At 44.2% G+C, this 27643-nt stretch overlaps 1 protein-coding gene across 2 annotated transcripts; it reads right to left on the reverse strand.

Annotated features, from left to right (window-relative positions):
- Positions 1-2430: 2430 nt before the first annotated feature.
- Positions 2431-27331, reverse strand: USP40 (ubiquitin specific peptidase 40). 2 transcript variants are annotated; one of them, XM_056496042.1, is made up of 33 exons: positions 27260-27331; positions 26132-26179; positions 25611-25827; positions 25315-25382; positions 24470-24583; positions 23529-23693; positions 22968-23114; positions 21297-21440; positions 20205-20333; positions 19873-19974; positions 19193-19300; positions 18244-18565; positions 17745-17826; positions 16754-16925; positions 16195-16279; positions 15383-15453; positions 14164-14483; positions 13585-13711; positions 13187-13244; positions 12853-12906; positions 12334-12422; positions 11829-11915; positions 11327-11363; positions 10797-10861; positions 10629-10703; positions 9444-9570; positions 8247-8341; positions 7000-7118; positions 6471-6536; positions 6036-6246; positions 5816-5911; positions 4982-5076; positions 2431-4471 (listed from the first exon to the last, which is right to left on the reverse strand). In XM_056496042.1, the coding sequence occupies exons 3-33, from the start codon at positions 25807-25809 to the stop codon at positions 4366-4368; spliced, it is 3735 nt and encodes a 1244-aa protein (XP_056352017.1). In that variant the 5' UTR covers positions 25810-25827; positions 26132-26179; positions 27260-27331; the 3' UTR covers positions 2431-4365. The 2 variants fall into 2 exon arrangements, with proteins under 2 accessions (XP_056352017.1, XP_056352016.1); XM_056496041.1 differs by lacking the exon at positions 27260-27331 and having other exon boundaries at positions 26132-26844.
- Positions 27332-27643: the final 312 nt, after the last annotated feature.

The following is a 27643-nucleotide window of genomic DNA, read 5'->3' on the forward strand; positions in this document are numbered from 1 at the left end:
CAGCGGCCACAGCAACCGTGGCCTGCCGCGCTCCGCCCTCAGGGGAGAAAAACTCTGGAAACATCCCCAAAACCCACGGAAATAGCCCCACACCCTCCGAAAACAGCCCCAAAAAACCCGGAAACAAAGCCCAAAAGCCGAGGAAATAGCCCCAAACCCCCGTAAACAGCCCCAAAGCCCCCAGAAACAGCTCAAAAACCCACGGAAACAGCCCTAAAAACCTCGTAAACAGTCGCAAAGACCCTGGAAACAGCCCCAAAATAACCCCGAAATAGCCAAAACCCTCCGAAAATGGCCCCAAAGCCTCCCAGAAACAGCCCCCAAAAACCCATAAACAAAACCCAAAAGCTGCGGAAACAGCCCCAACTCCCCAGAAACAGCCTCAAACCCCCGTAAATAGTCCCAAATTTCCCAGAAAAAGCCCCAAACCCCCGTAAACAGACCCAAACCCGCCAGAAAGAGCTCAAAAACCTGTAGAAACAGCTCAAAACCCCAGGGAAACGGCTCCAAAAACCCTGTGAACAGTCGCAAAGCCCCTGGAGACCACCCCAAACACCCCAGGAACAGCCCCAAACCCCCCCAGAAATAGCCATGAAAAGCCCTGGAAACAGCCCCAAACCCACCCCCCCCCACACACCCCTCAGTGCAACAGGTAGCAAATAAAATGTCTAAGGGACAAATGCTGCGTGGCAGCGGGAGGCGAATTGTAGGATCGTATGGGGGAAAAGTTCTTTTTTTGTGGGTTTTTTTTTTTTTTTTTTTTTTTTTTTGCTTCATCACTAAACGGTGCTTCTGTGGGACCCAACTCAAGAAAAGCACGGAGCAAATCCAGAGGAGAGCAAGGAGATGCTCCAAGGCTGGAGCCAGGCAGGCAGAGCTGGGGGTGCTCACCTGGAGAGGAGAAGGCTCCAGGGAGAGCTCAGATCCATTTCCAGAGCCTAAAGGGGCTCCAGGAGAGCTGGAGAGGGACTGGGGACAAGGCATGGAGGGACAGGACACAGAGAATGGCTTCCACTGCCAGAGGGCAGGGATGGATGGGATATTGGGAAGGAATTGTTCCCTGTGAGGGTGGGCAGTCCCTGGCACAGGGTGCCCAGAGCAGCTGTGGCTGCCCCTGGATCCCTGGCGGTGTCCAAGGGCAGGTTGGACACTGGGGCTTGGAGCAGCCTGGGACAGTGGGAAGTGTCCCTGCCATGGCTGGATCACCCATTCCATTCCAACCCACAACCTTCTGTAAGGGAAGAATCAGATTTGGGAATCACAAAGCAAATCGATCTGGTCTTAGTGCAGGCAGGGAAATTTTTCCAGCAGAAAGGAAGCAGACACTCTGATGCCAAGTGAGTAATTTCACCTAGGGTCCTGCACCAGGAGCTCAAAGGAAGTGAATTTTCCCTTCCCCTCTCTAGCCTGCTGTTGCTGAGGTTCCCAGACAGGCTCTGACTCCAGGATCTGGTGATCCTGGGAAGAACAGGAGGTGTTGACAGCTTCCACATCCGAGGGCATTGGAGGAAGTCTCAAAGGGAGCCAGAAGACTGGGAAGAAGATGCTCTGGGGAAGAGGCATGTTTATTTTGGGTTTGTGTGGTTCATCTGGCTTTTTCCATGACCCTATATGAAGCATCTGAGATGCCTGAGGAAGAATCTCCAGGGGGAGTTTAAATTTGGCCTCATTTGCTCATTTTCCTACAGAGGCTCCTCATGGAAGCACAACTCGATTTAAGTGAAGAGCCAAAAGCCAAGCTCAGGGCTTCACCATCCTCACAGGGAAGGATTTCTTCCCAATATCCCACTAAACCCTGCTAAACCTCTTCAAAATGCCATGAACTCTGCACCACATTTGTCAGGAAGGATGCTGAGAAAAGCAGAGGAATCTTTCAGCTCAACTCTGGGAGATTTCCCTGTACCTGGAAACCCCAAGGCTCCAGGTCCAAAATCCCAGAAATATCTGAGCAATCTGGGATGAGCCAGATGACCAAAAAGAAAAAAAACAAAAACAAAACCCTAAAAATATTTAATTTCCCAGAAAGTGATTTATAGTCTCTAGAAGCTAATTGCTAATTTCAGTTAAAACCTCTTACTCAAAATAACCAGTCCAAACAACTCATTATAATTGGGATTAAAAATATTTACAAGGTTTTTCTTAAGTTCAGGGCTCCAGAGTGGCTTTGTGTCCTGATGGAGGAACCTTCCCTGCCCTCCTCAGCGCTTTCTCCACAGGAATTGGAAACATGGGACAAAGCAAAGCTGCTCCTGCACTCAGAGCCCTGAGCCAGGACCAAGCCAGGAACCTCAGGAAAAGACAACAGCCACAAGGAATGGGGAAACCTCCCCCAGAGATGGAAATTCAGTTCAGGAACACTGCAAAATTAAAGCATGTCAGAAACCAGTTTGTGCCATTCCCAACCAGTGGGACATCCACACACAACCCAACTAGGCAGATAAAAATGATGTTTTATTTTGTGAAGAACACTTGAAAAGTAAAGATGAAAGCTCTTCCAGGCTTTGCAAATAACCATCAGAACCCAAGGAGTCACAAAGACTCCATTCCCAAAAGGTGTTTCCTCTCCCCAGTCCCATTTTCCATTAACTCTCTCCTTGTGGAATGGCCCACAAGAGTTTTAAGGAAAAAAACCAAAAAAAACCAAAAAAAAATTTTGAGCCAACATTAGAAATAACCCAAGATTGGTTCAGTGCAGGCGCTGCTACATTACACTTGAACAAAGGCACAAAATTTCCACTTGAAATTTGCATTTCAATTTCTCCAAACTTGGTGTTCTCAGGGAGAGATTCAAGAGGGGAAGGCTGAGCTCAGTCCGGCTTTCCAGCAGGAACCAGAGGAACTAAAGTGGCAGCAAATAAATTCAATGGGCTGGAACCACATGGGAACACAAACCTTTGGAATCAGCCCCTCTGATCCCTGCTGTAAACTCAGGCTCCCAAGAACACCTAAAAGAAGGCGACACAAATTAAGATGGAAAAACATGTGTTGTCCTCCCCTCAGGCAGAAAAATGTGTCCATGAAACTGGGATTTCAGGATTCAAGTGAGGACATTAAATAGTCCTGTGTGCAGAGCATCAGCTCCAAAAAGCTCAGGAGCATCTGCTGAATTCTAAAGATATGCAGAGAAATTAATAATAGTGTGTTTTGTGGTGCTTTTCACTTCTTTTTTTTTTTTTTTTGCTGATAGTGTCAGTTTTTATCTTTATGCTGTCTGAAATACCAGAATACTGTTAATCTGTAAAAGGTACATGAAAAATCTCAGCCAAAATTTGAGGAAATCTGCTCAACTAGCAGCTCCCACTACAAAATCTACACATACAGCAAATAGGTCAAATATTTACTGCAGCCCCCAAAAGCAAACTTGTGTTTCATCCTGTCATTATTACAAATTTAATTAAAGATAATCAAGCTCACTTTGGAGTTAATACTTAGAGCCTTTGACCTGGAGCCCAGCTCAGTGAGCTGCTCAAAGTCAGCTCAGGACACCAAGAGAAACAGGCTCTCCAATGTAACAGAATATCAGAACAGCTATACCAGAACAGCTGGAAAGATGAGAAATGAGGGAGATTCCTCTGAAGAGCAGCACTGAAAATAAATACAAGCCTTTTTCCTGAGTACAGTAAAACCCAGTGAAGATCAAACTTTGGATCCATTTTTCCCAACCATTTTGTCTGTTAATGAAGTTTAGGGACAACAAAAATGCCCTAAAAACTGCAAAATGAAGTTTATGGGCAACAAAACAAGCCCCAGAAACTTCAGAATCTAAGATTACATCCCTGTTGTTCTGTATCACAAAAGGTCTCCAGGTTTTACATCTTGACAGGTCCTGGACTTGCTCTTTTTGAACCAATTTCCTACACTTTGGTCAGAGATTTCCACATTTCCTCCATTCTTAGGGCTGACTCCAGCTCCTACAGACTTAGGTACAGAGATGAAGAGAGAAAAGCAAATTCTGGTATCAGCAGCAACTTCAGTGATCAGAGATGGGAAAGAATTTCTAAAAAGAGATTATTATGACTGCATTAAATCTCAGTAGTGATGGTCAGCAGGAGGTCATATCTGACCCAACAAAGCATTTTGGGTGGTTACAAAAGAGTCACTGAGGGGTTATACAATATATTAATCCTTTTCCTCCTCCATAAAGTGCATTTACTCAGCCTGAGAGTAAGTACCACACTGAGAAAGGGACCTTAAAACACTTCCCCAAGAGAGAGCAGAAGAAAATCAGAGTTATCCTGAATCCTACAGCCAGCTTGTGCCTCAGGGATCCTTGAGGACACTTTGGGAAAGCCTCTCTTGCTGCTGGAGCTGAGGCTCTTCAGGCCAGGTTAGTACAGGGTGGTGTGGGCAGAGCAGCTCCTGGTGCTATCTGAAAACCCCCACGTTGATGGAAAGAGCCACTTCTGGTTTGCGGGGCTTCATGGGGAGCTTCTCCTCAGGGAAAAAGGGATCCTGGACACGCTCCTGGCGGCTGGAAGACAGAAAGAATGTGGTTAATTTTTAGTGCTGGGCCTAAGCAAGATGAGCCTGGCCTGAACTCTTGAGTTCCAGTGAGCTGTGAAAACAGCCTGTGCAAGGCCAGGCCAAGCCAAGGGTTCATTTTCATCTCCATGGTGTGTTGCAGGAGGAAAAACCACAAGGCTCAGTGCAGGAACATCAAGAGCCAGAAGTTTGAATTATCCAAGCGGTCCCTGCAGGTTTATTACTAGAATTGTGTGCTCTGACAGCACCTAGCTACCACTGGCCTCAAAAATTATCCAATTAGGCTGAATCATGGAATGGTTTGGATTTCAAGGGACCTTAAGGACCACCCAGTGCCATCCCCTGCCATGGGCAGGGACACGTTCCACTATCTCAGTTACTCCAAACCCCGTCCAACCTGGCCTCAGACACTTCCCAGGATGGGGAAGCCATAGCTGCTCTGAAAAGCAGCAAACACGTTGCATATTCCTGAAGAAAAATGAAAGCAAATGCTCACTACCTTTTCCTCTTTTCCAGAGCCAGCTGCCTTTGCTTCTCTTTCCCAATGTCATCCCTGATGGTGCTGAAGTCCTTGGTGTCATCAAGGATAAGGTTCTTTTATGAAGAAGGATTGGAGAGATCAAAGTCAGAAGATAAAACTATCTCCCAGCTGTTCCTCGACTGACACAATAAATTTCCAGGTTTCTTTTGACTAGTTTTGCACTGATTAATTTCAAGTTAATTAGAATTGCAATGTTTTGAGTTGGAAGGGATATTAAAGATGATCTGGTGCCACTCCTGCCATGGGCAGTGAGACCTTACACTATCCCAGGTTGCTCCAAGTGCTGTCAAACCTTGCCTGGAACACTTCCAGGGATGGATTCCTTCCAATAGGCTAAAACAGCAGGACAGGACATCACATTTTTCTGCTACTGCTTTAAAACCCATCCAGAATCTTCTTTCCTTCTAGCTAAGCCTGATTGCTAGCTCAGAGTTCAATGTTGGGTAATTCCTTTTCATACCTTAAAACAGAACTGTCCTAGTTCAGTAATCCATACTATGTAACAGGTTTGTATCTATAATGGGATTTTTAAAGGGCACTTCCAAGGATTTTACTCAATTAAAAAAAAAAAAGTAAAAAAATGCAGGCAAAAAAAAAAAAAAAACTAAGAAAAATGAAAAGCAGCAGCAGCAAGAAATTTCCTATCAACACAATGAAGCGTCCAAACCCACATCCCAGTACTCTCAGAAATGCAGCAGGATGAGAGAAAAACCAGGAAGAATTGAAGAAACTGCAAAGGGGACATTGCCTGAACCTCATCCTCGTGCAACAATTAAATCCAGGGAAATTTACCTTCACCCCAATGATGTCTCCATCCTTCAGGTGATAAGGTGCTGACTGCAAACTCTCCTGCTTTTTCCTCCTTTTCCTCTTTGAGATTTGCTGTGTCTGAATAAAATCAAAAGCAGAAGAGTTTGGAATTGTCCTTAAATTCAATCCCTAAGGACTTGCAGCCCAAACCCACACATACTCTTCTCCAACAACTGTTGGATTCTGTCAATCCAGATCTTACCCAGCTAGATATTGGTAGCCACTCAAATCTCTCAGGGAAGTATTTGGCTATTTCAATTTTATCTACAGGGAGACAATAGTGAGAAGCCACTCTTTGCCTCAGAGCCCAGGTTGTGCATTCCTTGGAGATATCCCACACCAAATCCCAGGAGTCGGAGTAGTCCCTCTCTCCTGGTATTCCCATCTGGACTCGCAGCAGCAGCTCCTGGGGGCTGGCAGCAGGATGAGAGAATGGAAATTCTTGTGAGCCATGCTTTCAGAATTCCCAGCTTTCCCTGCCCCCCCACCCTCCCTCACTTTGTTTGTGTAAAACAATAAACAACTCCCAAGGCTTTCCCACATCCTGAGAGCCCTGAAGTCAAAAGCACCTCAGTGAAGGCCTCCCTCAAATGCAGAGCTGTAAGAAACAAGAGAAATAAAGATCTTGTGCTCTTACCCCAAATTCTCTTCTTCTTGCAAGGGTTCTATGCAGATTTCCACTCTGGCACCCAGCCTGTAGTCACTGAAAACAGAACAGAGATTGTCTACAAGGCTCTGGAGCTGGGCTGGGAGAGCTGGGGAAAAGGCTCCAAGAGCTCAGAGCCCCTTCCAGTGCCTAAAGGGGCTCCAGGAGAGCTGGAGAGGGACTGGGGACAAGGCATGGAGGGACAGGACACAGGGAATGGCTTCCACTGCTAGAGGACAGGGATGGATGGGATATGGGCAGGAATTGTTCCCTGTGAGGGTGGGCAGGCCGTGGCACAGGGTGCCCAGAGCAGCTGTGGCTGCCCCTGGATCCCTGGCAGTGCCCCAGGCCAGGCTGGACACTGGGGCTTGGAGCAGCCTGGGACAGTGGGAGGTATCCCTGCCCATGGCAGGGGTGGGATTGCTCATCTCTAAGATCCCTTCCAACCCAGACTGAGCTGATAAATCTCCCCACAATCCATCCCCCACCCAGCCTGCTGCACATTCCCCAGGAGTCCCACCTGAGTCTGCGCTTGTTGTCCCGGAGGAGCTTCCCAGGGCGTTTGCTGTCCACTGTCCAAGCTCTGAGGAACGAGGGCAGGGGCACAACCTGCTCCTGGAAGCAAGGTAAGGTCAGAGCCTGAAAAACAAATACTTGGTCAATTATTTTAGCAGCCAGCTGGGAAAAACAGAAACGCACTGGATTGACTCTCAAAAAACAGGGCAAGATATTGATATTTATTCCACACCAGCTGTTGCTTGTGGCTATCAGCAAAACACTCACTTTTCAACCTCAAGGGGAGTTGGATTTCCCTCCCTCTCAACAATTCTCAACTCAACTTCCATTTCCAAAGTATCCCATTTTTTATTTTTTTTTAACCAAAATTTGAACAACTGTGAGGAACTGAGGCTGTTGCAATCCTTGCCCCAGTCTCTGGCAATGTGCTGAGCTCCTCTAAGCCCTTCCCAAGGACAACACTCTCATGCTCAGCCATTTCTTGTTCAAGCTGCCAACAGCTTTCCATAGCAGTAACCTGGCTGAGCCCAAAACTGAAGTAATACCCAAAAAATAAGGGCTGGTATGGAGCAGAATCAGGTGAGAGATCCCTCCCCATGCAGTTCAAGTATAACAATCAACTGCCTAAACCACACATTGCCTTTTGGTAGGACTGGGTTATACACTTTTGTGGGTTTGAGGTGAGTTTTGGGTTTAGTTTTTTTCTTTCAGGGTGTTTTGCTTGGTTTGGTTTTCAGCGTATTAAAACTATATAAAGGTATTTAGTTTCTGGCCAAACAAAATAAGCCAGACATTCCTGGGTGACAAACCTGTGCATCCCAAAGCAATTCTTTATTCATCAGATTCCACATATAGCAATTAAAAAAAAAAAAAAAAATGCATAAAACTGATACAGGAACAATGTGGAAATGGTAAAGTGGCTTTTTAGGAGGTGCTTGTTATGTGTGTGCTTCCCAGGGAGAGATTTGATACTGAAATAAAGGCAAAAGCCGCAAGGCAGGGCTTCAGCTGGCGTGCAATGAGGCTCCCGCAGGCCAGGACATGTGACAGGAAGGATGGGGACAGCAGAGACACTGTGGAAGTGTCTGAGCTACGTGCTCCAGCTGCCTCTTGGTACTTACCAGTGACCATGGCATAAATGCCATGGCACAACAGACTGGAGACGGGGGAAAAGGAAATAAAAGAGAGCTGTTAATAGATCTCAAGTCATCACAGCGCTGCTGCACAGTCCAACACAGGAGAACATCTAACCTGCATCTTCAGCTCTTCCAGAGAGGCCTCTCCTGCTATCTCTATCCTGCCAGCATAACAGAGATCCAGCCCTGGGTGGGTAGGCTCTGGTGGAGCTTTGAAGGCGGGGAGAGGGAAGAAGAAGAAACAAATAACAGAATGGTCAACATGATTTGTATAGTCCTGAGGAACAACAGTCACTTCGTGGTGACATTTCACGTAGAAAAGGAGTCTGGAGTCCACTTAGAGTATCCAGGAATCCCAGACTGTCTGAGTTGGAAAGGACCTTAAAGACCACCTCATTTCAACCCCCTGCCATGGCCATATCCAGCATGCAAAATACATTCCGGTAATTTCCCAAAAGTTCCTACACAGATCCTGTACTGAAAATCTCAGAACTAGGAGCAGTTATTCCCATTGATAAATAGTGTTAGTTATTGGTTAAACCTACAGCAAGCAAAGCTAAATTTCTCTTAGCTCCACTACTGAAATCAACAGGGGAGAAAGTGAAACTCAGAAAAGGTTTGAGGCAAAAGGAGAAAAATGCAAAGAAAACTTCTACAAGGAGAGAGAGCACAACTTCCTCTTACAACAAGGAGTTGCAGCACAACTCAGCACCAGAGGAATATTACTTTTAATACAAAATGAAAAATCAATTTGTCCCCCATTTCCCAATTCTCTTATTTACACTTCATTTTCTTCTCCCTTCTCAACGGTCACTTGATTTTGCTTCCCTGGCTGCTTTTTGATTTGGATTCCACCTTTAGGAGAACAAACTGCATTTGAAGTCTTTGACACTATGCAAACTTTACCCATCCCTCCTCTTACAGCTTCCCAAAAAGCCACACAGCCCAAAGGGAATTAAACATGCCTTCAGGAATCTGGCACTTGAAGCCAATCACATCTGTGCTCATGAAGGAGATGCTTCACAATGCTGCCACTGCCTTCAGTACAGACACTGACAAATAAAGAGCCCCTGCTACAAAATCTAGTGGGGTTTTGAGCAAATCCAGCTGAGGAAAAGCCCTACAACAGGATTATCCAGCATTTAAGCCAAAAACTGCATCTGTCTCCTGAGTGGTCCTTTCACCATAACCTTGATGCAACTCATGCAGCCCCTCCTAGATTTCAGAAGGGTTTTAGGGCTTTGGATTAAAATTTGGCTTTGACTCAAAGGGCAAGCACAGATGATTCCTTTCAAAGCCTGGCCAAACTCACCTGCTGCAGCAGACACCTGCAAAGCCTCCATCTTCCAGGTGATCCCATTCACCTGGTCTTGTGCATGCTCCCCATGTTTCTTATGGCTTGAAGGCTTCAGCCACCAGATGGGGATTTTCAGGAAACCCTAGAACACAAAACAGCAGGTGGCTCAAGTGCTGTGTGCAGACAAGGAGAAATTTCAGTTTTAGCACAGGAGGTACGAAAAGATTTGTTTAAAACTTAGCTTTTGGAACAGGCTGCCCAGGGAAGTTGTGGAGTCACCACTCCTGGAAGTGTCCAAAGAATGTATAGATGTGATTTAGTGGGGAACGCTGTGGTGGTGCAGAAATAATGATTCTACAATTTTGCAAGGCACAGCCTGTTCAGGGCCAGGTTGAACAGGGCTTGGAGCACCCTGGGACAGTGGAAGGTGTCCCTGCCATGGCAGGAGGGCACTGGATGGGCTTTAAGGTCCCTCCCAACCCAAACCACTCTGGGATTCCAAGTCTCCAGATACTGCCCACTCTCCTTTTATGGTCTAAGTGACCACATAGTTATTGGCTTTGGCATCTATATATTGGTTTTGCAAGTTATTGATCACAACAATTTTAATATAGTGCAATTTGTAACCCCTTTTAACTGCTTTTTGATATAATATAACCTGTCAGCCTTTGTATGCACTTTATAGCTTATATAAACAGTAATGTGATAAATATATATATTATATATCCAATCTTAGCATAGTATTAAAATAGAAACTATGTAATGTTAAATGCTTTAATTTGTGTAACTAACTCAGATAATGGTGCAAAACAGCTATGTTGATTCAATGTATTTGTGGACTATCCTGAATGATAAGGTAACAGTTACAATACTACCTATTCTCCAGTTATCAGGAAGTGTCAAAACAACAGAATAGAGTCCCGAGAAGAAATAAAATATATCGATTTAATTTATGGGATAGCATGCAGACAAGTCAAAGTTTAAAACCAAACAAAAGAATTCCCAGAACATATAGACTCTCAGGAATATTTGAATACGTATAATCCTTATGAATATGCATTTAACCAATGTCATCAAAAAGTACATAAGAAAATTGTTTTAAGCAGTTTGCCAGGCACCCCAGCACTGTGTACAGTCCCTTTTATCCCTTATTAAACTTCTAAAAATGTTAAAGAGTGAACCTTGTTTCTCCCATTTTACCTTTTCTGGAAGCTTCCCTTCAGTTATAACCAAAGTGTCTCCTCTGCAAACATTGAGTTCCTTCAGGGTGGCATTCTGCAGGAACAGAAAGCACAGGGTCCCTGTCAGCCCCCAGCTGCCTTTCTCCCAGGGAGCAGAGAACAGATGGATTCAACTGGCTCCTCTTACTTCCTGACTTAAGGCTTCCCCTGCTTCATAGCACCAGTCAAGCCTTCTCAAATGCCAGTTGTCACCTACCAAAACCCAAAAAGATACACACAGAAAACTAATTAGTCAATAATGCCAGCATAGGAAAATACTACAAAACTCTTAAAAAGGACCCTTGACACTTCTTTTGTTCTTTATTTGTATTTGCTTTTTAAACACAACTCTGACTAAATGAATTATTAGTTCCATCTTCCCCAGATCTTTTGCTATATGAAAATCTTTCATTTGCACAGATCTCTCTTCCTCACCCATCTAATTATTTTCACTGGTTTCAGAGGAAAGAGGAAGAATTTCCAGGTGTCAAATTATCATTTGACAAGCTCTTTATAATGTATTTTTTTTTATTTTAAAGACTTCATGTTTAGAATTCTTTCCCCTCCTCATATTACACACAGATCATTGAAAAAACGTACAAGTTTTAGGTTAGGAAGAGCTGTCTTAAAAGTATTAAAAATTCCTTTAAAAAATATGTAAATAACAACACAACTAACCTGATAACCCAGACTTCTCCAGCATTAAATTGAGACACTGAAAGAAGAAACACAGGATGAGTTGTGCCAATGCTGAGGCTGAGAAATAAATTTTTCACCAAACCTGTTAAAATTTTCAGATAAGCAGTCACTCTTTACTGGTCAATTCTTAAAACAATATAATTAGATAGACAAAGTGTACTTAGGCTATATATTAAAATCTTCATGGAGGAGATGGTTTTAAGCAAAAGATTCACCACATCAGCTGAGCCAGCTTTCCCAAATTGGTCGAAAATTAAATCTGTAAGTTTGTTCCTTTACTTGAACAAATTCTGCCCCAGAGTTTGCAGATGCATCTTATTAAAAAAAAAAAAAAAAAAAAGTTGCGAATTCAACACTGGGCTGGTAGCACCAGAGTTTCCTTCATTCTGCATGGCTCTTCCCAACTCCTCTGCCTCCAGGTTTGAGCAAGGAATGTTGTCCAGGAGCTTGGGAGAAGAGCTGTGGGAGCAGCCAGTCTTACCTCTCTGACAGAGGCAGTCTCCTCCACAACTATCTCCATCTCAGGGCTGCAGTTTTGGTCACTCCCAACCATGAAGTACAGGAAGAGCTGAAAATCCAAACACAAACTATCAGAATAAATATGGAAGTGTAAGACCAATTCCTGTGGCTAGAATGTCATTAAGCAGCATTAAAATGGCACAAAAAGCAGAAAGAGTTGAGTTACAGCCATCAGCAGATCCTCTTTAGCCACCCCTGGTCTCTAGAAGTGCACAATCACTCCTTCCCCTGCACCTCAAGGCCAGTTTGGACATTGGGGCTTGGAGCATCCTGAAACAGTGGAAGGTGTCCCTGCCCATGGCAGGGGTGGGACTGGATGAGTTTTAGGGTCCCTTCCAACCCAAACCATTCTGGGATATTTACAACTTTCACATTCCAAGAGCAATACCCCTTTTGTTTTTTTTTTTCCCTTTATTCTCTTTAGGAATGTCCCTGCACCAGGCTCTTCCCATCCCACACTGCTGTACCTGAGTGGAAGTTGGAGCTGTCCCACGGCACAGCCCGAGCAAGCTTCCCATCTTCAGTTCTGCTTCCTTGACTGTATAATCCTCAGGCACTTTGGGGAGGACAAATAAAAACATCAATTTTATCATCCTCACAGCAAGCTAAAACCCTTCAGTGCCTTCTGGAAAACTTTACTTGCTCAGCCCTGACAGCAGATCTGTGAGTGCACTGTGAGGAGAACAAAGGCATGGAGATCTCCCAGACTCCATCAGGAGCACACAGGTGGATTAGGGATGTAAGCAATAAAACCAAGCTGAATATTTCAGTTTAACCCCTATCTTTGTATTTGTACTTAACTTAAAAAACTAACTTAAAAACTGGGAAAAAAAAAAAAAACAAAAAAAAAACCCCACCCAACTGGTTCAGTTAAGCCTGGAAATCAGTGGAGTTGTGTGGGTGCTTCTCCCAGGAAAGGAGAAACAGAGGCTCAAAATCTCCCTATTGAATTTCTTACAGAACACTGATGCAATAAATCAATTTACCTGGAGACAGAAGTTTCCCATTGCCACTAACAGGTCTAAGACAGCTCTCATTTGCTGCAGCAAAAACGGCAAGAAAGAGAGAAGTATTAAGTAATTCAAACAGGAATAAAATCGGAATTTGGCTCAGAATTTCAGACAAGTAACACATTTAAGATTAATTTCAACAGGTTTATCTTAGAGGCCTCCCTCTGTGACATCAAAAATGTAACTGGAGAGAGACTCCTCAGGACTCCATCAGTCTCAGCTTTTGTTCTTTCACTGAACGGAAAATTCTACCACTCAAAAGCCAGTAAATTGTAACATTAGCAGATTGATAAAGCAACTGAACACTCACCCAGCTCCTCCTCCAGCTGAAGCTCCCTGATTGCTTTCATTTTGATATCTGACATCACCTAAAAGGCAGGGATATTAAGAGGGATATGAACATCTCCTGCCTGGAACACCACCAACATCCCTGCTCATTCAAGTGCCAGTGCACAAAGATTATCCTTCCCCTCTCTTTCAGCTTTGGTTACTGACATCATCTCAGTCTTCCATTTATAGGATGGTCCAAAGAGAAAAGTGTTTGACACTAAAACACTGCACTGGTTTAACCTACCTGCAAATATCCCAGAAATTGTAACTCTGAGCTCAACATTAATTTCAGCAGGGAAAAACTTCATCCCTGAGGCTAAATCGAATGAGCTGGGCCAAGTGCAGAGGCCAAGCTGTACAGGGAAGCAGAGCACTTACTGTTTCAATAGTGGCAGTGATTTTAACGTGTTTCTCCTCCTCTTCCACCCCACAGAAGTTTTTCACTTGGAGCCAGCTGATGTCATAGGTGAAGGCAGTCAAATTCCCACTTGCCACGTTGACAAAGCTGTGGGAACGAGCATGCAAAGACAGACAGAGACAGGAAAGCTAAACATTGGCTACATCACTCACCAGGCACAGCTCCCAAATAAAAAGATGATGACAAAGTTGTTCACAGTGATGCCATCTCACAGAGCAAAGGCCTCAGGGAGCACAGAGTGTCATGAGACCACAAATAAGCCCCTGGCAGCTTTGGATTTGCTGAGCATGAGCTGTTCCCACCAGGCTTTTCCCTGTTTACAAGTGCAAATCAAAGGTTGTGACTGGTGCTGCACTTTGAGGGCAAGAAAAATCTAATGGCTGATAAATAAATGGTCTCCAAAACTTAAGACAAAAATACTTGTATTTGTAAGCTCAAAGTGATAATTAGTTACAAGAATATATGCAGTTAGTATAATTTGAACTGTTTTGCCAAAATTGGTTTCTTTGTTTAATGACAATCATAACCAAAAATGTTACCTCTGGTCATGGCTGTCTAAGATCAGCACAGAGCACCCATCCCTGAGCCCAACACTTCGGACTGTTTCCTTCATGTCCTCCTCATGGAAAACTTCCCAGTTCTTGGCTTCTGTGTCTGCACCAGAGCCGTTTTTGAGGATGATGCCCCCAGCTGGAGCCAGGGCTGAGTGCAGCTGCCCCAGGCTGGTGCTGCAGGAGAAGACAAGCTGGGCCTCGCTGAAGTGCTGCCCCTTGCCGCCCTCGTTGTGCTCGGCCAAGCGAAGCACGTTGAGCACCACGGGCTCGTGCTCAGGGCCTGTCAGCACCTTTGTGCCTCCAACCTGAGGGAGAGGAGGAAGGAATGCCAGCTTTGTGTGATCCAGAAAACACAAGAGAGACTGGGCAGCAAGCATACTGAGACCAGAAATGGACATTCTCCCCTCCCAAACAAACCACCTCAGACCAAATTCTTACTGAACGAATAACCACAGTAACCCACAGATGATGGGAAGAGAGAGCAAAATGTTATCCAGAGAAGCTGAGGCTGCCCCTGGATCCCTGGAAGTGTCCAAGACCAGGCTGGATGGGGCTTGGAGCAACCTGGGATAATGGAAAGTGCCCCTGTCCATGGCAGCAGTGGAATGAGATACTTAAGTCCCTTCTCAAACCATTCCATGGTAACAGCAGCTGGGAAACCAGTGGACACTTGGCAAAATGTAGAACACAGGAATTTAGCCCCTCAGGACATTAAAGAACTACCCAAGTGTTACTGAACATTGTGACTTCATATTTTAAAAGCTTGATCTTTCTGTTACTCAACCTAAATTCAGCCTAAGTTCCTTGCTGAAGAAAAGCTAAAGACACAAAAGCTGCAAAATAGGAAAGCATACCAAAAATAAAACCAAGACAAAACTGACACTGTTACTACCTGTTTGGGTGGTTTTGTTTGGTTTGGGGGTTTTTTTCTTGTTTTGTTGTTGGGTTTTTTGGGGTTTTTTTTGAGAAAGTCAAAATAAAATGGATATTTTTACAATAAAAACGATTTAAAAGTAGCATTTTATTCCATTAAAGACAGAATAAAATGCTGTGCTTTACAACCACTTCCAGGTTAAGCAGAAGTCTTAATATTAAAAGGAAGATGGAAAACTACACAAGCAGCACAGTATTTCCAGGAGATGGAGACCTTGTGCAATCTTATCTCTTCATAGATGACAAGGAAGGAAGTGCGTTGTTCCTTTACCTCTTTCCCATTCCAGACAAAGATGTCTGCTCCATCAGCCAGGCCAACACCATCCAGGGTCAGCTCATCTCCTAAAAAAATAGGAGCAAATCATCAAGTTCTTGCTCCCCAAAACACACAAACAGGGTCAGCAAGTTTAAAAGCCACTATAAAGAACTGTACAAGCATGGGGAAGGGTTTTTAGAGCAGCTCTGAGCGTTTCTCTGTTTTCATGTCAATGTCATGGAGAGCTGGGTTATGTTCTAATTCAACACTGATTTTCTGAAGCTGACCACAGAGAACAAAGTTTAAAAGTTACTCAGTAAGTTTTTAAAGACTAACATTTAGAATTGCCTAACAAAGCAAAGCTGGAGACAAAAATGACTATTTGAAAAACTGATGTAGCCTTAATAAATTAATGAACTCTTAATGCGAGTATATCCCTTTACAAAATTCCTACTTCAGCTGAAGTCTAACCTACATTTTCCTTTGATGTCACCCTGGTTCCTCTCTTCTATCCTCCACCTATTAGGCCAATCCTATGAAAGCAAACATCCACAAGCAAATCAAGGGCAAGACACAGACCGATACGTTCTTGGCAGCAAGTGTGCTGAACTTGCTTAAGATCTGCATTTCACAACAAAGGTTTCACAGCAATGTCTCAAAATCATTCATTCCACTAATAAGAGTGAAATAAGTAATTTAAATAACAGGAGTTTGAGCTGGAAGAGTGCTCAGTAATAGCCATCTCCAGGATGGCTGATGGAATCTTTGATGACTGCAGGAATTAAAATACAGCAATAGCACAGAAGCCTAGCATGCAGTGTTCTTACCATCAAGCACCTGGTACAAGTGTAATCCTGCTGGTAAAGGCTTGGCCATGCTCAGAACCATGTCCCCTTCCCAAGATTCCAACATCTAGTTGGGAAAAATAACCAGAAAAAAATATGTCAAATAAAGGTAGCATTAATTAACAGCACTCACAATAATTTCAATCTGCTAAAAGCTGCCAGTTTGGCTTCCAAGCTCACTTGGTGGCACTTAATTGGTGACTCCTTGAAAAGACAAAGACAGCTCTGTCACAAAATGAAATACTAAGAAAATGCCTTGAATTCTGCAGTGTCAATTCATGGCCATGCACATGCTGCCCAAATATAATTAATTAGCTCATGTGAACTTTGAAGTCTGCATAGCTAAAATTCCAGCAATTTCAAGAACAGACCCCACACTACTCTTTCCTCCTGTGTAAGCTCATAGCAAGTTTTTAATCTCCTAAACTTCAACTGCTGTTGAATATTTCTCCTTGACACAGGGATTGCAGCATAAATATATCTGTAAAGGTTGCAGTGGCTCAAGTTTATGAAAATGAAGTTTATTTGATAGAGCAGGTACCTGGAACACTGTGTGCCGAAGGTCTCCCAGTGTCTTCCGTCTGTCAATAGTCAAATCCACCACGCTCTCTTTCCAAGAAAGTGAGGGATGCAAAGCCCCATTGTGGAATTTATAGCAGCAGCTCAGGTGGAGATGTAAATCAATGCCATTGTTTGCTGAGTCACATTCAGCTCTTTGGGAGAACACAAACTGGTGAATTTAACCCCAATCAGATGTTTCTGTAGCTGTCCTGGAACTGATCCTCCCAGGGCTAAATTCCCTGTCACATCCCCTCCTCCTTTATACCTGTCCCTAGTTGTAGCAGCAAACATTTAAAAAAAATAAAGGAGTAGAATTCACTCAGAAACAGAATCCCAGGACAGTTTGGGTGAGGAGGGCCTTAAAGCTCATGCAGCTACCCCCCTGCCATGGCCATGGCTCCCTCCCCTATCCCAGGTTGCTCCAAGCCCCATCCAACACCTTGGCCACTTCTAGGAATGGGGCAGCCACAATCTTATGTGAAATATCCCATAAACTGTCACTGTTGTGTCTGTATTTTGGTATCTTAAATGTGATTCAGATGTATCAGCACTCATGTCCCTCAACACAAGGAAAGTTTTGTTCAATCTGAATACCATAAGCTCTTCACTTTTCTGACAGAGAATATCATTTATCTGTAAATTCACTGTAAACCAAGACCTTCTCCCTTCTCCCCTCCATAAATACAATTAAGATAATGCATTCCACTCTCTTTCCAGAATTGCAGTAATTTCCACCAGAAAACAGTACTGTTTGAAACTCCAAATATGTTTCCCTTGAAATTCTGTAGGCTGTCTGCTAACATGGAAGGCAAGGAAGCAGCAGAATACATATACAGAAATTATATTCTTCAATTAACCTCTATGACATTGAACCATTTCAGTACTGACTCTGCTCAAGGAATTTCTTTCCTTTTGAATCCTTTGGAAATACTGCAGATAAGAGCTGTTTGAGTACAGTGACACCAGTATACCTCTTTTTTTGCAGCTCTGTATTAGCAGCATTCATTTCATTCAGCAGGTGGGCAGGAATTTGGTACCTTGGATTTCCATGAGCTGCAACAAAAAAATATAGGCATAAAATCTGGTTTGGCAAACAAGAAAAGTGATCAAGAAGAGGCATTACAGTACAATAATCACTGAAAACTCAACTGCAACATGTTCCAAAGAACAAACAAATGCTTTTACTCCTTCCAATCAACCTTTCTTTAAGGGAAATCAACACATAAATGCCATTAACAACAACTTGTATCTGTTTCAGTTGATGCTCTGCCATTATTTGTGGAGTATGCTAAAAAATATTAGCCAGCTACAGCCAATTAACAGGTCACCACCTCCTTGTATCTTCATTTAACTTTTTTTTCAAATGATCACTATAAGGAAAACTGGGGAAAAAAAAGCTTAGAAAGGACCTCCAGAAAAAATGTCAAAGCAGGAAGCTGCCCCCAGAATCTCCAGATAAGCTTTGTATACCTTCAGGGGGCCTTTTCAGCTGGGCTTTTCTGTAGAAGAGCATGTAGGCACTCTCTTTACCCTGGAATTGCTTCTCAATATCCTTCTCCTTGATGGGCTGCACTTTGGAATCATTCAGATCAAACCAGTGGCACCCAGCAGAACTAGCCATTGGCCTTGGGGGGTTTTTCTCACAGTTCCACGGGACAGCATTCTTCTGGGAAGGGCTCTGGAGATTTTGTCCATGAGAATCCAGCTTGAACAGGAGCTTGTGTGTTTCCTTTAGGCCGACCTTGTTTCCATCAGGACTCAGCTGGAAAATCTGAGGATGATTCTGCAAATACTGAAAGGGAAGCAAGGACAGGATGAAGATGCCAAGTTTTAAATGCAGCAGCCTGCATTAAGCTGCTCCACTTGATTCTCCTCAAAGTGAGACACAAATCCCATTAATTCAACCCTCATTTTACGGTGCTTCCTCATGTATTTTCACAGCTCACCTCTGTCAAAGCCTCACATCTACACACATATTTAAATATTTCTTGTGGAAACTGCAGGTAGCTCCCTTCAAAAAACAAGCAAACAACATTTCCACCTGTCTACAACACAAATGCTGAAGTATTTTTCTTAAAACATCATAAAATACAGCAACCAACTGGAAAACAAGGTCTTACTCGACTATTAATTTCATAGACATGCTATAAACAACCAAAATATGGGATGCATTTTCAAAAACTGATTTCTGTTGAGTAAGGTGAAATTTTATAGGCTGAACATAGAGATGGGACAAAAAAATACAAAAAATGTCAGGCAGACAATTCCTTGGGAATTTTAAGTTCCCAAGGCTGCTAAATCACATCACAAACCTCTCCTTGCACATGCTAATCCAAGGGTCCATATTCTCAATTATCTCCTCCTGATTATTCAACTTATAAAAGTTGTCTAAAACCAAAACTAGCAAACCTGTGATTACCTTTCGTAATGCTCCATATTGTTTCCTGTATTTCTTATTCCAGGACACCCCTTTCTTCTCCAGTAATTTCTGCCCTAATTGATCCACAGCAATTTGTTTAGCTTCCTCCTGCAGAGAAATTAAAAACTAAGGTAACAAAGGCTACAAAAGTCAAGGGGTCAACACAAAGCCAATTTTGAAGTGTTTTAATCATTCCTGGTTTTCAATAAGCTGCTGTAGCATTATCTGGAGCTGTGTCAGGGGGTTTAGGTTGGATATCAGGGTAATATTCTTCCCCCAGAGGGTGCTGGCACTGCCCAGGCTCCCCTGGGAATGGGCACAGCCCCGAGGCTGCCAGAGCTCCAGGAGTGTTTGGACACTGCTCCCAGGGATGCACAGGGTGGGATTGCTGGGGTGTCTGTGCAGGGCCAGGGGCTGGATCCATGCTCCCTGTGGGTCCCTTCCAATTCTGGGTATTTTTATTCCTTTTGCAACAGCTTTGGTGAGCAGCTTTAGAAATACTCCAAAAGAACTTCTTTCTGTAGGAAGAGCCACTGTTAATGTTAAAGCCAAATTTTAAATGCTTCACACCAAGTTTAGAAGAGCTCTGGACACTTAAGCTTGCCTACTCTCACAAACACCAACCCCCTGCAGGCTCCCTAGCTCCAAAACCAAAGCAATGAATTCCTTACATGCCATACCTCTGATAAAATTCCTTTTAAGACTGCCAGTGGATTTTCTGTTTCTTTGGCATTTTCAGTGTCTCTTAAAACCTTCTCTTCAATCAGCCCATCCTCTTCTTCCTGAGTTAGAAAGATACTCACAAATGTTGTGGTTTCACACACAACTGGATTATTCTGTGCAGACATGATCATGCACAATTTTGGAATGAACATTCTGATAAACTGCCCTTCTCAAAGAAGCAAGATACACAAAGCCTCATTAAAAATAATTAAAGTTTGGATGCACATTCTTAATACTTTTCTGGAAAGTACAACCTCTAAAGCAAGGAAGAGAAGACTTTAGAACTTACTTGGAGTTGCCAGTTTCCTAATTCATCCACATCTCTGATATAAACATGATAGTGTCCTCCATAGCAGCCACCTTTGTGTATAATAACAGAGAAGAGCTCATACATGTACTCTGAATCATCCATTTCAGTCTTTAAAAAGAAAAACAATAATTGTAACAACAACTGAGGTCAGTCTCTCACACAAGGACAGCTTTAAACTTTCAGCATCACTTAAGATATTTCTCAGTGTGTGTTTTTACAAGCAGAGACTGAAATGGCTTTTGAGGGCTAGGGACACAAGGAAAGACTGGCACAAGCCACAGGCTGATAAATTATAAAATCCCAAAATGGTTTGGGTTAGAGGAACCTTATAATTCATCTGGGTTCCTGCAGGGGAAGAGAATTTCCCACTAGCCCAGGTGCCTCCAAGTTCTGTCCAAGTTGGCCTTGGACACTTCCAAGGATGGGGTAGCCACATCTGGGCAACCTGTGTTATTAAACAAGCAGGATCCTGAACCATACTGAAAAATTTGTTTAAAAGAGGAGAGAGAAAAGAAGCAACACTTGGAAACACTAAAATGGGGGGGGGGGGGGGGGCGAGGGGGTAGAGACTTCCTGAGATGCAAACACTGAGAAATTTCCAAGCTTGCATTGCAACACTTGAAGAAAAATGTCTGTTCCATAACAGTGCCTCTGTTATGTTGTTTAAGGATCAAAATTTGTCATCAAGCAATGACATAACTCAGTTTAGAACAAGAAACACATTTATGAATGCAAGTAGAGATTCCTGAGAAAAATGGGATAACTAAATGGGGCACCTAAAGCACAGTATAACTCAATCTATGCATGATGCTATCAGAGAATAACCACACAAAAATAAATTTCCATTTCCATTTCCAGATAATAATCTTCCTGTGAAGGACAGGTTAGATAACTTTTGGGTAATTATTTTACCCTTCTCCCTTGTAGCTACAAGGTAGCTCAGTTCAGAAGTCAAGAAGGACACCACATAGTTACTCAAATACCTGACAAAATGCAAAAAAAAGATAACCTTGAGGTGTGGGCTCTCTGCTGAGCATACAGAAACTTTAAAGAAATGTTAACAGTGCCCACCTGCTCACAGAAAGGCCTCAAGTTGATCTGGATAGGGAATGTGTAGCAGCTTGTTTCCTTGTACCTCTCACACTTCTCAAAGTCAAAGTTGAACCTCAGGAGGGAAATGGTGAGGAAGGGAGGCAGCTTGCGTAGTTTAGCAGACTGGGAAAGGATTTAAAAAAACACTTTAAGCAAAGACTTAGAACAAAATTGTGCTTCCACCTTGCTGTGGTCAAATCCTTTTCCACCAAAGCTTTGTTACCACCAGAGAGACAAGATGGCTGCCCTCACTTTTGAATTGTCTTCACTAATTTTCAATTTCCCTTCCAACTACATAACCTAAAAGAGACTCAGATCTTTTCCCCCTGTTGAGCCCCCACATCCTCCTTGATTGGTGATCACCAGTCCCATACTTGATCCTGCCCCAGCAAATAAAAGACACTGGTGAGATTCCAGTCAGTAATGACATTTCCACAGCCCAGGGGCTCTATACAGGCAATCACAGAACAATCAGGAACTCAAGTCTCCTTCATTTCTACAGGGGAGCCCCCTCCAGGCAGGAAAGCCAGGAGAATCCATTTTAATGATTCCAGTTTAATCCAGATCCAACTGCTTGATGGGTGAGCACATCAAGAACCTTCATGGGAAGTAAAACCAACTGTCTTGTACCACCTGTGACAGCAGGTGTGGATTCCATGGCCACTCTTCTGAGCCCTTCCAATGTCTCCATCCTGGTCTCCACTGGCACAGCCATAACAGGAACACACACAGGGTTTAAGAAATCCCCTGAATCAGGAATTCCATTTGCATCCATGGCCTGACAACCCTCAGCTCTGATTTTCTGCCAAAATACAGAGTTCCCACTCTTCTCCTGCATGGGTGAGCACTTCTGAGAGGCAAAAAACTTACCCTGTCCTGCCTGGAACCCAGTCCAGTTAAACCCCAGCCAGCCCTTGCAACAAGACATGTGAGGCACTGCTGAGTGTTCCTGAACTCCCAAGTCAATTATTAACCTGGCCTGATCTCAGCTCCCCTTTGAACTTCTCCCTTCACACCCACAGGGCTGCAGGGTTTCACCCATCCTGCAGAAGGCCAAGGACTTCTGCTGCTGTGACCAGGGCAGAGTGCACCAACAACCTGAGTCTGCTTCCCTACACAGAAACAGAGCAACAGATCCCATTCTCTGCTCAGAGCTACAGCTGCTCATTGTTCTTCTCTCTCATTTGGGTTTTCCAGAAGTTGAGTTTCCATGATTTCTTTCACTGCATTTTTATGTTATGTTCTAACTTATCTTTTAGCCAAACCTCCAAAATGCCCAGAGCAAGGTGCAACAGAGGTGTTGAATGAGCCAATACTCTCCAAATTATACTTCACTCAGTGTTAGGGACAAAAAATTGCAACAGCATTTGGGAAATGAGCCACAGGAGCTTTTCTTGACGTCCCCACTGAGGTTTCATTGAATCCCAGAATGGTTTGGGTTAGAAGGGACCTTAAAAACCACCCAATGCCACACCCTGCCAAGGGCAGGGACACCTTCCCCTATCCCAGGATGCTCCAAGCTCAGCCTTGGACACTTTCAGGGATGAAGCAGCCACAGCTTCTCTGTGTCAGGGCCTCCCCACCCTCACAGGGAAGGATTTTTCCCTAATATCACATCTAACCCTACATCATCCCACCCCAAGGTGTTACCTTTGAAGCTTCAACCAGTTTATCACAGGCTCCACATCGATACAAGTTGTCATTCTCAAAGTATTCTTCTTCCACATACATGTTCCACAGGGCCTCCTCCAGGCCAGCCACGCCTTTCACTGCCACTGTGAGGTCTAAGAAATCTTCCTGTGCAGAAAAAACAAGAAAGGAGCTTCTGAGAGGTGTAGATTTGTGGTGATTAGAAAGATATCCATCCTATTCACTACGGTGATGGGCAAAAAAACCTCACACAAATTAATTTGTAAAATTATTTTTTTTAAATTACAAAGAGCACAAAAGACTGTCAAGATATGTCTTGCTGTTATCCCACAGCACTCTGTGCTAACTACACCTGCCAGAGGCAGCACTTGTGAACTCAGAAGATGCAAAACATTTGGGTTTTTTACCTCTCATTTAGAAAATGCAGCCAAATACTTAAACACTCACTACCTAGATTCAACAAGGCACCCAACAAGGATGACATTTCTGGACTTCACAAACAAGAACATTTAAAGTCAACAGCCTGAAGAGAACCCCCCAGTGGAAGATCCCTGGCTCTACCTGTCTCTCACTGACATTCTTGCACTCCTTACAAACAATCTGGTTGACAACAATGCCATGGTACAGGCGGTTGATGAGGTCGTGGCCTGACGTCCCCACCAGGGAAGTCTCCAAAGCACTGAAGAGGATCCTGTTCAATTCCTGCACATCATGCTGCCTCATCTCCTACAGGAGAAAAACCCACACAGAAAGGAATAAACTGCTGTGCTTGGCTTATGGCTTAAAAATAACACACCAAGTGTCCCAGAGTCTTACGACTATCCATACATTTACTCCTTGAGTAGTGAAGTACGACCTTTATTATTGTTATTTTATTTATGTATTTATAATTGTTATTATTATTGATTTGGTTTTGCTACAACCCACCTAAGACACTTTCACTTGGGTAGAATCATTGAATTCCAGAGTGGTTTGGCAAGGACACCTTCCACTATCCCAGAGTACTTCAAGCTCCGGTGTCCAACCTGGCCTGGGACATTTCCAGGGATCCAGGGGCAGCCACAGCTTTTCTAGGCACTGTGTGCCAGGGCCTGCCCACCCTCCCAGGGAACAATTCCTTCCCAATATTCCATTTAAACCTGCTCCCTGTTAATTTGAAGCCATTCCCTAGATGTAGATCAATCTCTTACTGATACAGTTCAACTTGGCTAAGAATCTAAGTGTCTCAGGAAGCCTGTTGGAAAAACACTCCTGTAAAAAAAAAAAGAAAAAAAAAAAAAAGGAAAGCAACTGGAATTGTATCTAAGAGAACAACCATCTTCTGTTCCTCCCTGTAAACAACTGCCATAGACTCCATGTGGAGATCCAACAGGACACACCAAGAGCTGACCCAATTCAATGTCATCTCCACAGCTTGAAGGATTTTAAGGTATTTCCTAAATGTCAGGCTTCCAGAACCCATCTCTATGCAGGGAGGAGTGTGTGGGGAAGGAGATTGGCACCTCCTGGCTGCTCCAGCCGAAGCTCTCAGTGAGGTCAGTGGTGGATGCAGCCTGCTGGTCCAGGAGCAGGAGCTGAGCGAACAAGCGCTGCAGCTGCAGCGGGATTATCCGAACCTGGGCACAACAGCAAAGGAACACAGCCAGCACGTCAGACACATCAAAGCAGGCATTTCAACAAAAACAGAAGCAATTTACTACCAAGCTGGTGATAAACCACCCCTGCCTATTTCACTATGCACACTGCTCAATTCATACCAAGCAGTCACACTTTGTTCCCAAAAATCTACAGTGCCTCACCTTACCCAGCCAAGTAGAATGGTTTGGGGTGGGAGGGACCTTAAAGCCCATCCAGTGCCACCCCTGCCATGGGCAGGGACACCTCCCACTGTCCCAGGCTGCTCCAAGCCCCAATGTCCAGCCTGGCCTGGGACACTCCCAGGGATCCAGGGGCAGCCACAGCTGCTCTGGGCACCCTGTGCCAGGGCCTGCCCACCCTCACAGGGAACAATTCCTGCCCAATATCCCATCCATCCCTGCCCTCTGGCAGTGGAAAGCCATTCCCTGTGTCCTGTCCCTCCATCCCGTGTCCCCAGACCCTCTCCAGCTCTCCTGAAGGGCTTGATAATGGGATGGAGGACATCTCAGCACAAACAGATGCCACATCTGATTTCTGAAGCAAAACAATAAAAGATCAGAATTGTGGGAAAAATCCAGTATCAGCCAGACCAAGCTGCCTCTCAGTGTCAAATTCAGGTTTTTACTCATTTTCATAAGTTTCACATGAACTGGAACCATATTCCTCCAAACCAACATTGGACAGCAACAAACAAGAAAATTCCCACTACCTTTGCATCTGGTTTCCTGCTGTCATCCAGAGTCCCAAGTTCTTCAGGTCCCAGGGAGAACAAAGCCTCTGCAATTGGTAGAAAATTATTACTTAAAAAGACAACATCTCCTCTTTAAAAATGCAATGTATTTTAATGTCAAAGACTATGATTTTATTCTGCAATAGTTTATTCAAAGTGAACTGTGCCCCAAAATCACCTGAGTTCACTATGTTTCTTAAGTAAATAACCAGAAGTGCAAGTCTCACTAAAATACCAATCTCAACGTTATTTTAAGAAGGTTTTGAGCACCTCACCTCTAAATTCAGGCGTGAAAAGCAGAGTCTGCAGAAGGGAATTGAGGTAGCAGGTCCCACCCTGATTTTTTATTCCACTGAGGTTGGTGAAATCCCTGGGAGCCGGAGGCTCAGACTCTCTGGGCTTTGATTTCTTCCCCTTCCCACAATGATTGTTGGAAATAAAGGAAAAATCCTCTTCAAATAAGTCCCCAAACATTGTGAAGGCAGAAGAGTCCTTTAAAAAGATAAAATAAGCATTTACTATAAAAAATGCAGTTGAACCCACCCACCTCAAATCCTCCAAGATAAACCTGGAAGCCCTGACTAAAGAATTTGCTTATATTTTTTTCCACCTTATTCTGGTCATTCCAAAAATTAATCCATGTAAAAGTGTAAATTCACGTAACAAAACAAAGGGGGAATTAAAAGCATTTCCATTACCACATGTCTGAGCAGACTTTTCACCAGAATCAAACCCACCACAATTCCATTTTGCATAAAGCTGTCATTTATTCCCACAAGTGAAAACTGTCCCCTACCTTGGATTATCCTTATCCACCTCCTCCAAGCACCTGGGGCTTCTTCATCTGAGACATTAAAGCAGAAAGATTTTAAAGTTTCACTTTCCCAACAAACATAAATAGGAAATAAATCACTTTCCATCAGCTTTTCCTCCTCTGATTGCAGCTCTTGATTGCCTTAAAATCTCTGCAAAGGCTGCTCCTCCCAAGCTGCTGGATGGAATTCCTGGGCTTGGCACTCATTCCAAGCTGTCTCCCAGCCCTCATTCCTGTTTCCAGTCAGGCCTGTTGCACTTTAGCATTTAGATTTCTCTCCTCCCCGATTGCTCAGCAGCTCCTGAGTGGATCATGTGTCCCAAAAAAGGGCCATATCCAGGAGACACCACCCACCCACCATTCTGGAGAGGTACTTGGGTGCCAAATCCTCCCTCACTCCTTATTTCTGCATCCTCCCCCACTTAAAAACCATACAGGAATAGCAATTGGAAGGGATTCTGGATAGCCCAGTGCTTCCACAGAGCAGGGACAGCTCAGAGCACAGGGCCTCAAGCTGGAATAAATCTACAGCAGGAGAAACCAAAATCCTGGAATAAATCCATGGCAAGAGATCCCTAAACTTCTTTAATAAATCCATGACAGGAGATCCCCAAATTATGTAAGAATTCCATGACAAGCGATCCACAAACCTCTCTAATAAACCCATGAGATTTGCACATCCCTCTAATAAATCCATGACAGGAAACCTCCCAAACCCTCTAAGATATCAATGACAAACGACCCCAAACCCCTCCAATAAACCCACAGCAGGAGTTCCCAAACTCCTCTAATAAATCCAGGCGAGGAGTTCCCAAACTCCTCTAATAAACCCATGGCAGTAGTTCACAAATCCCCTTAATAAACCCATGGCAGGAGATTCCGAACGCCTGCAATAAACCCATGGCAGGAGATTCTGACCCCTCCAATAAATCTGGGACAGGAGATCCAAACCCCCCCCAACAGACCCATGCCAGGAGATCCCAAACCCCTCCAATAAACCCACGGCAGAAGATTCCCAAGCCCCTCTAACAAACCCATTCCAGGAGCCCCTCAAGCCCCACAGTCTCCCCCGGGCCGGCGATCCCGAGCCCTTCAGCGCCCCTCACTAACCGCGCCCGGCCCAGCCCTACAGCCACGGCTCCGCGGCCGCCGCCATATTTGTTGTGTGGAGCCGCGCAAAGCACGCCGGGACGCGCGTCGCGAGAGGCGGGCGTACGCCAGCGCGGGGCATTCTGGGAGTTGTAGTTCTGCCAGCGTGAGGGCAGGGGTTGTGATGGCAGCCTGCGGGGTTTCCGTCCCTGGAAGTGTTCCAGGACACACTGGATGAGGGCTTGGAATAGCCTGGGATGGTGGAAAGTGTCCCTGCTCATGGCGCGGAGTGGAACGGGATGAGATTTAATTTTTTCCCTTTCCAAGTCCTTCATCTCCAATATTGCCTATTTTCAATTTGAAGAGCTGGCCTCAGAGTTCCTCCAAAAACTGACGACAATGACG

Source organism: Oenanthe melanoleuca, chromosome 7, assembly GCF_029582105.1.
Source record: "Oenanthe melanoleuca isolate GR-GAL-2019-014 chromosome 7, OMel1.0, whole genome shotgun sequence".
In the NCBI taxonomy this organism is placed as follows: Eukaryota; Metazoa; Chordata; class Aves; order Passeriformes; family Muscicapidae; genus Oenanthe; species Oenanthe melanoleuca.

Excerpts from the sequence above, each read along its gene's own strand:
- USP40 (XM_056496042.1), bottom strand. The coding sequence starts at position 25,809 with ATGTTTGGGGACTTATTTGAAGAGGATTTTTCCTTTATTTCCAACAAT. Across the intron at positions 18,566-19,192 it reads AATATGGAGCATTACGAAAG|TATTTGCAGAATCATCCTCA; the intron begins GTAATCACAGGT and ends CTTCCCTTTCAG. Across the intron at positions 16,280-16,753 it reads TTCGGCACACAGTGTTCCAG|ATGTTGGAATCTTGGGAAGG; the intron begins GTACCTGCTCTA and ends TTTCCCAACTAG.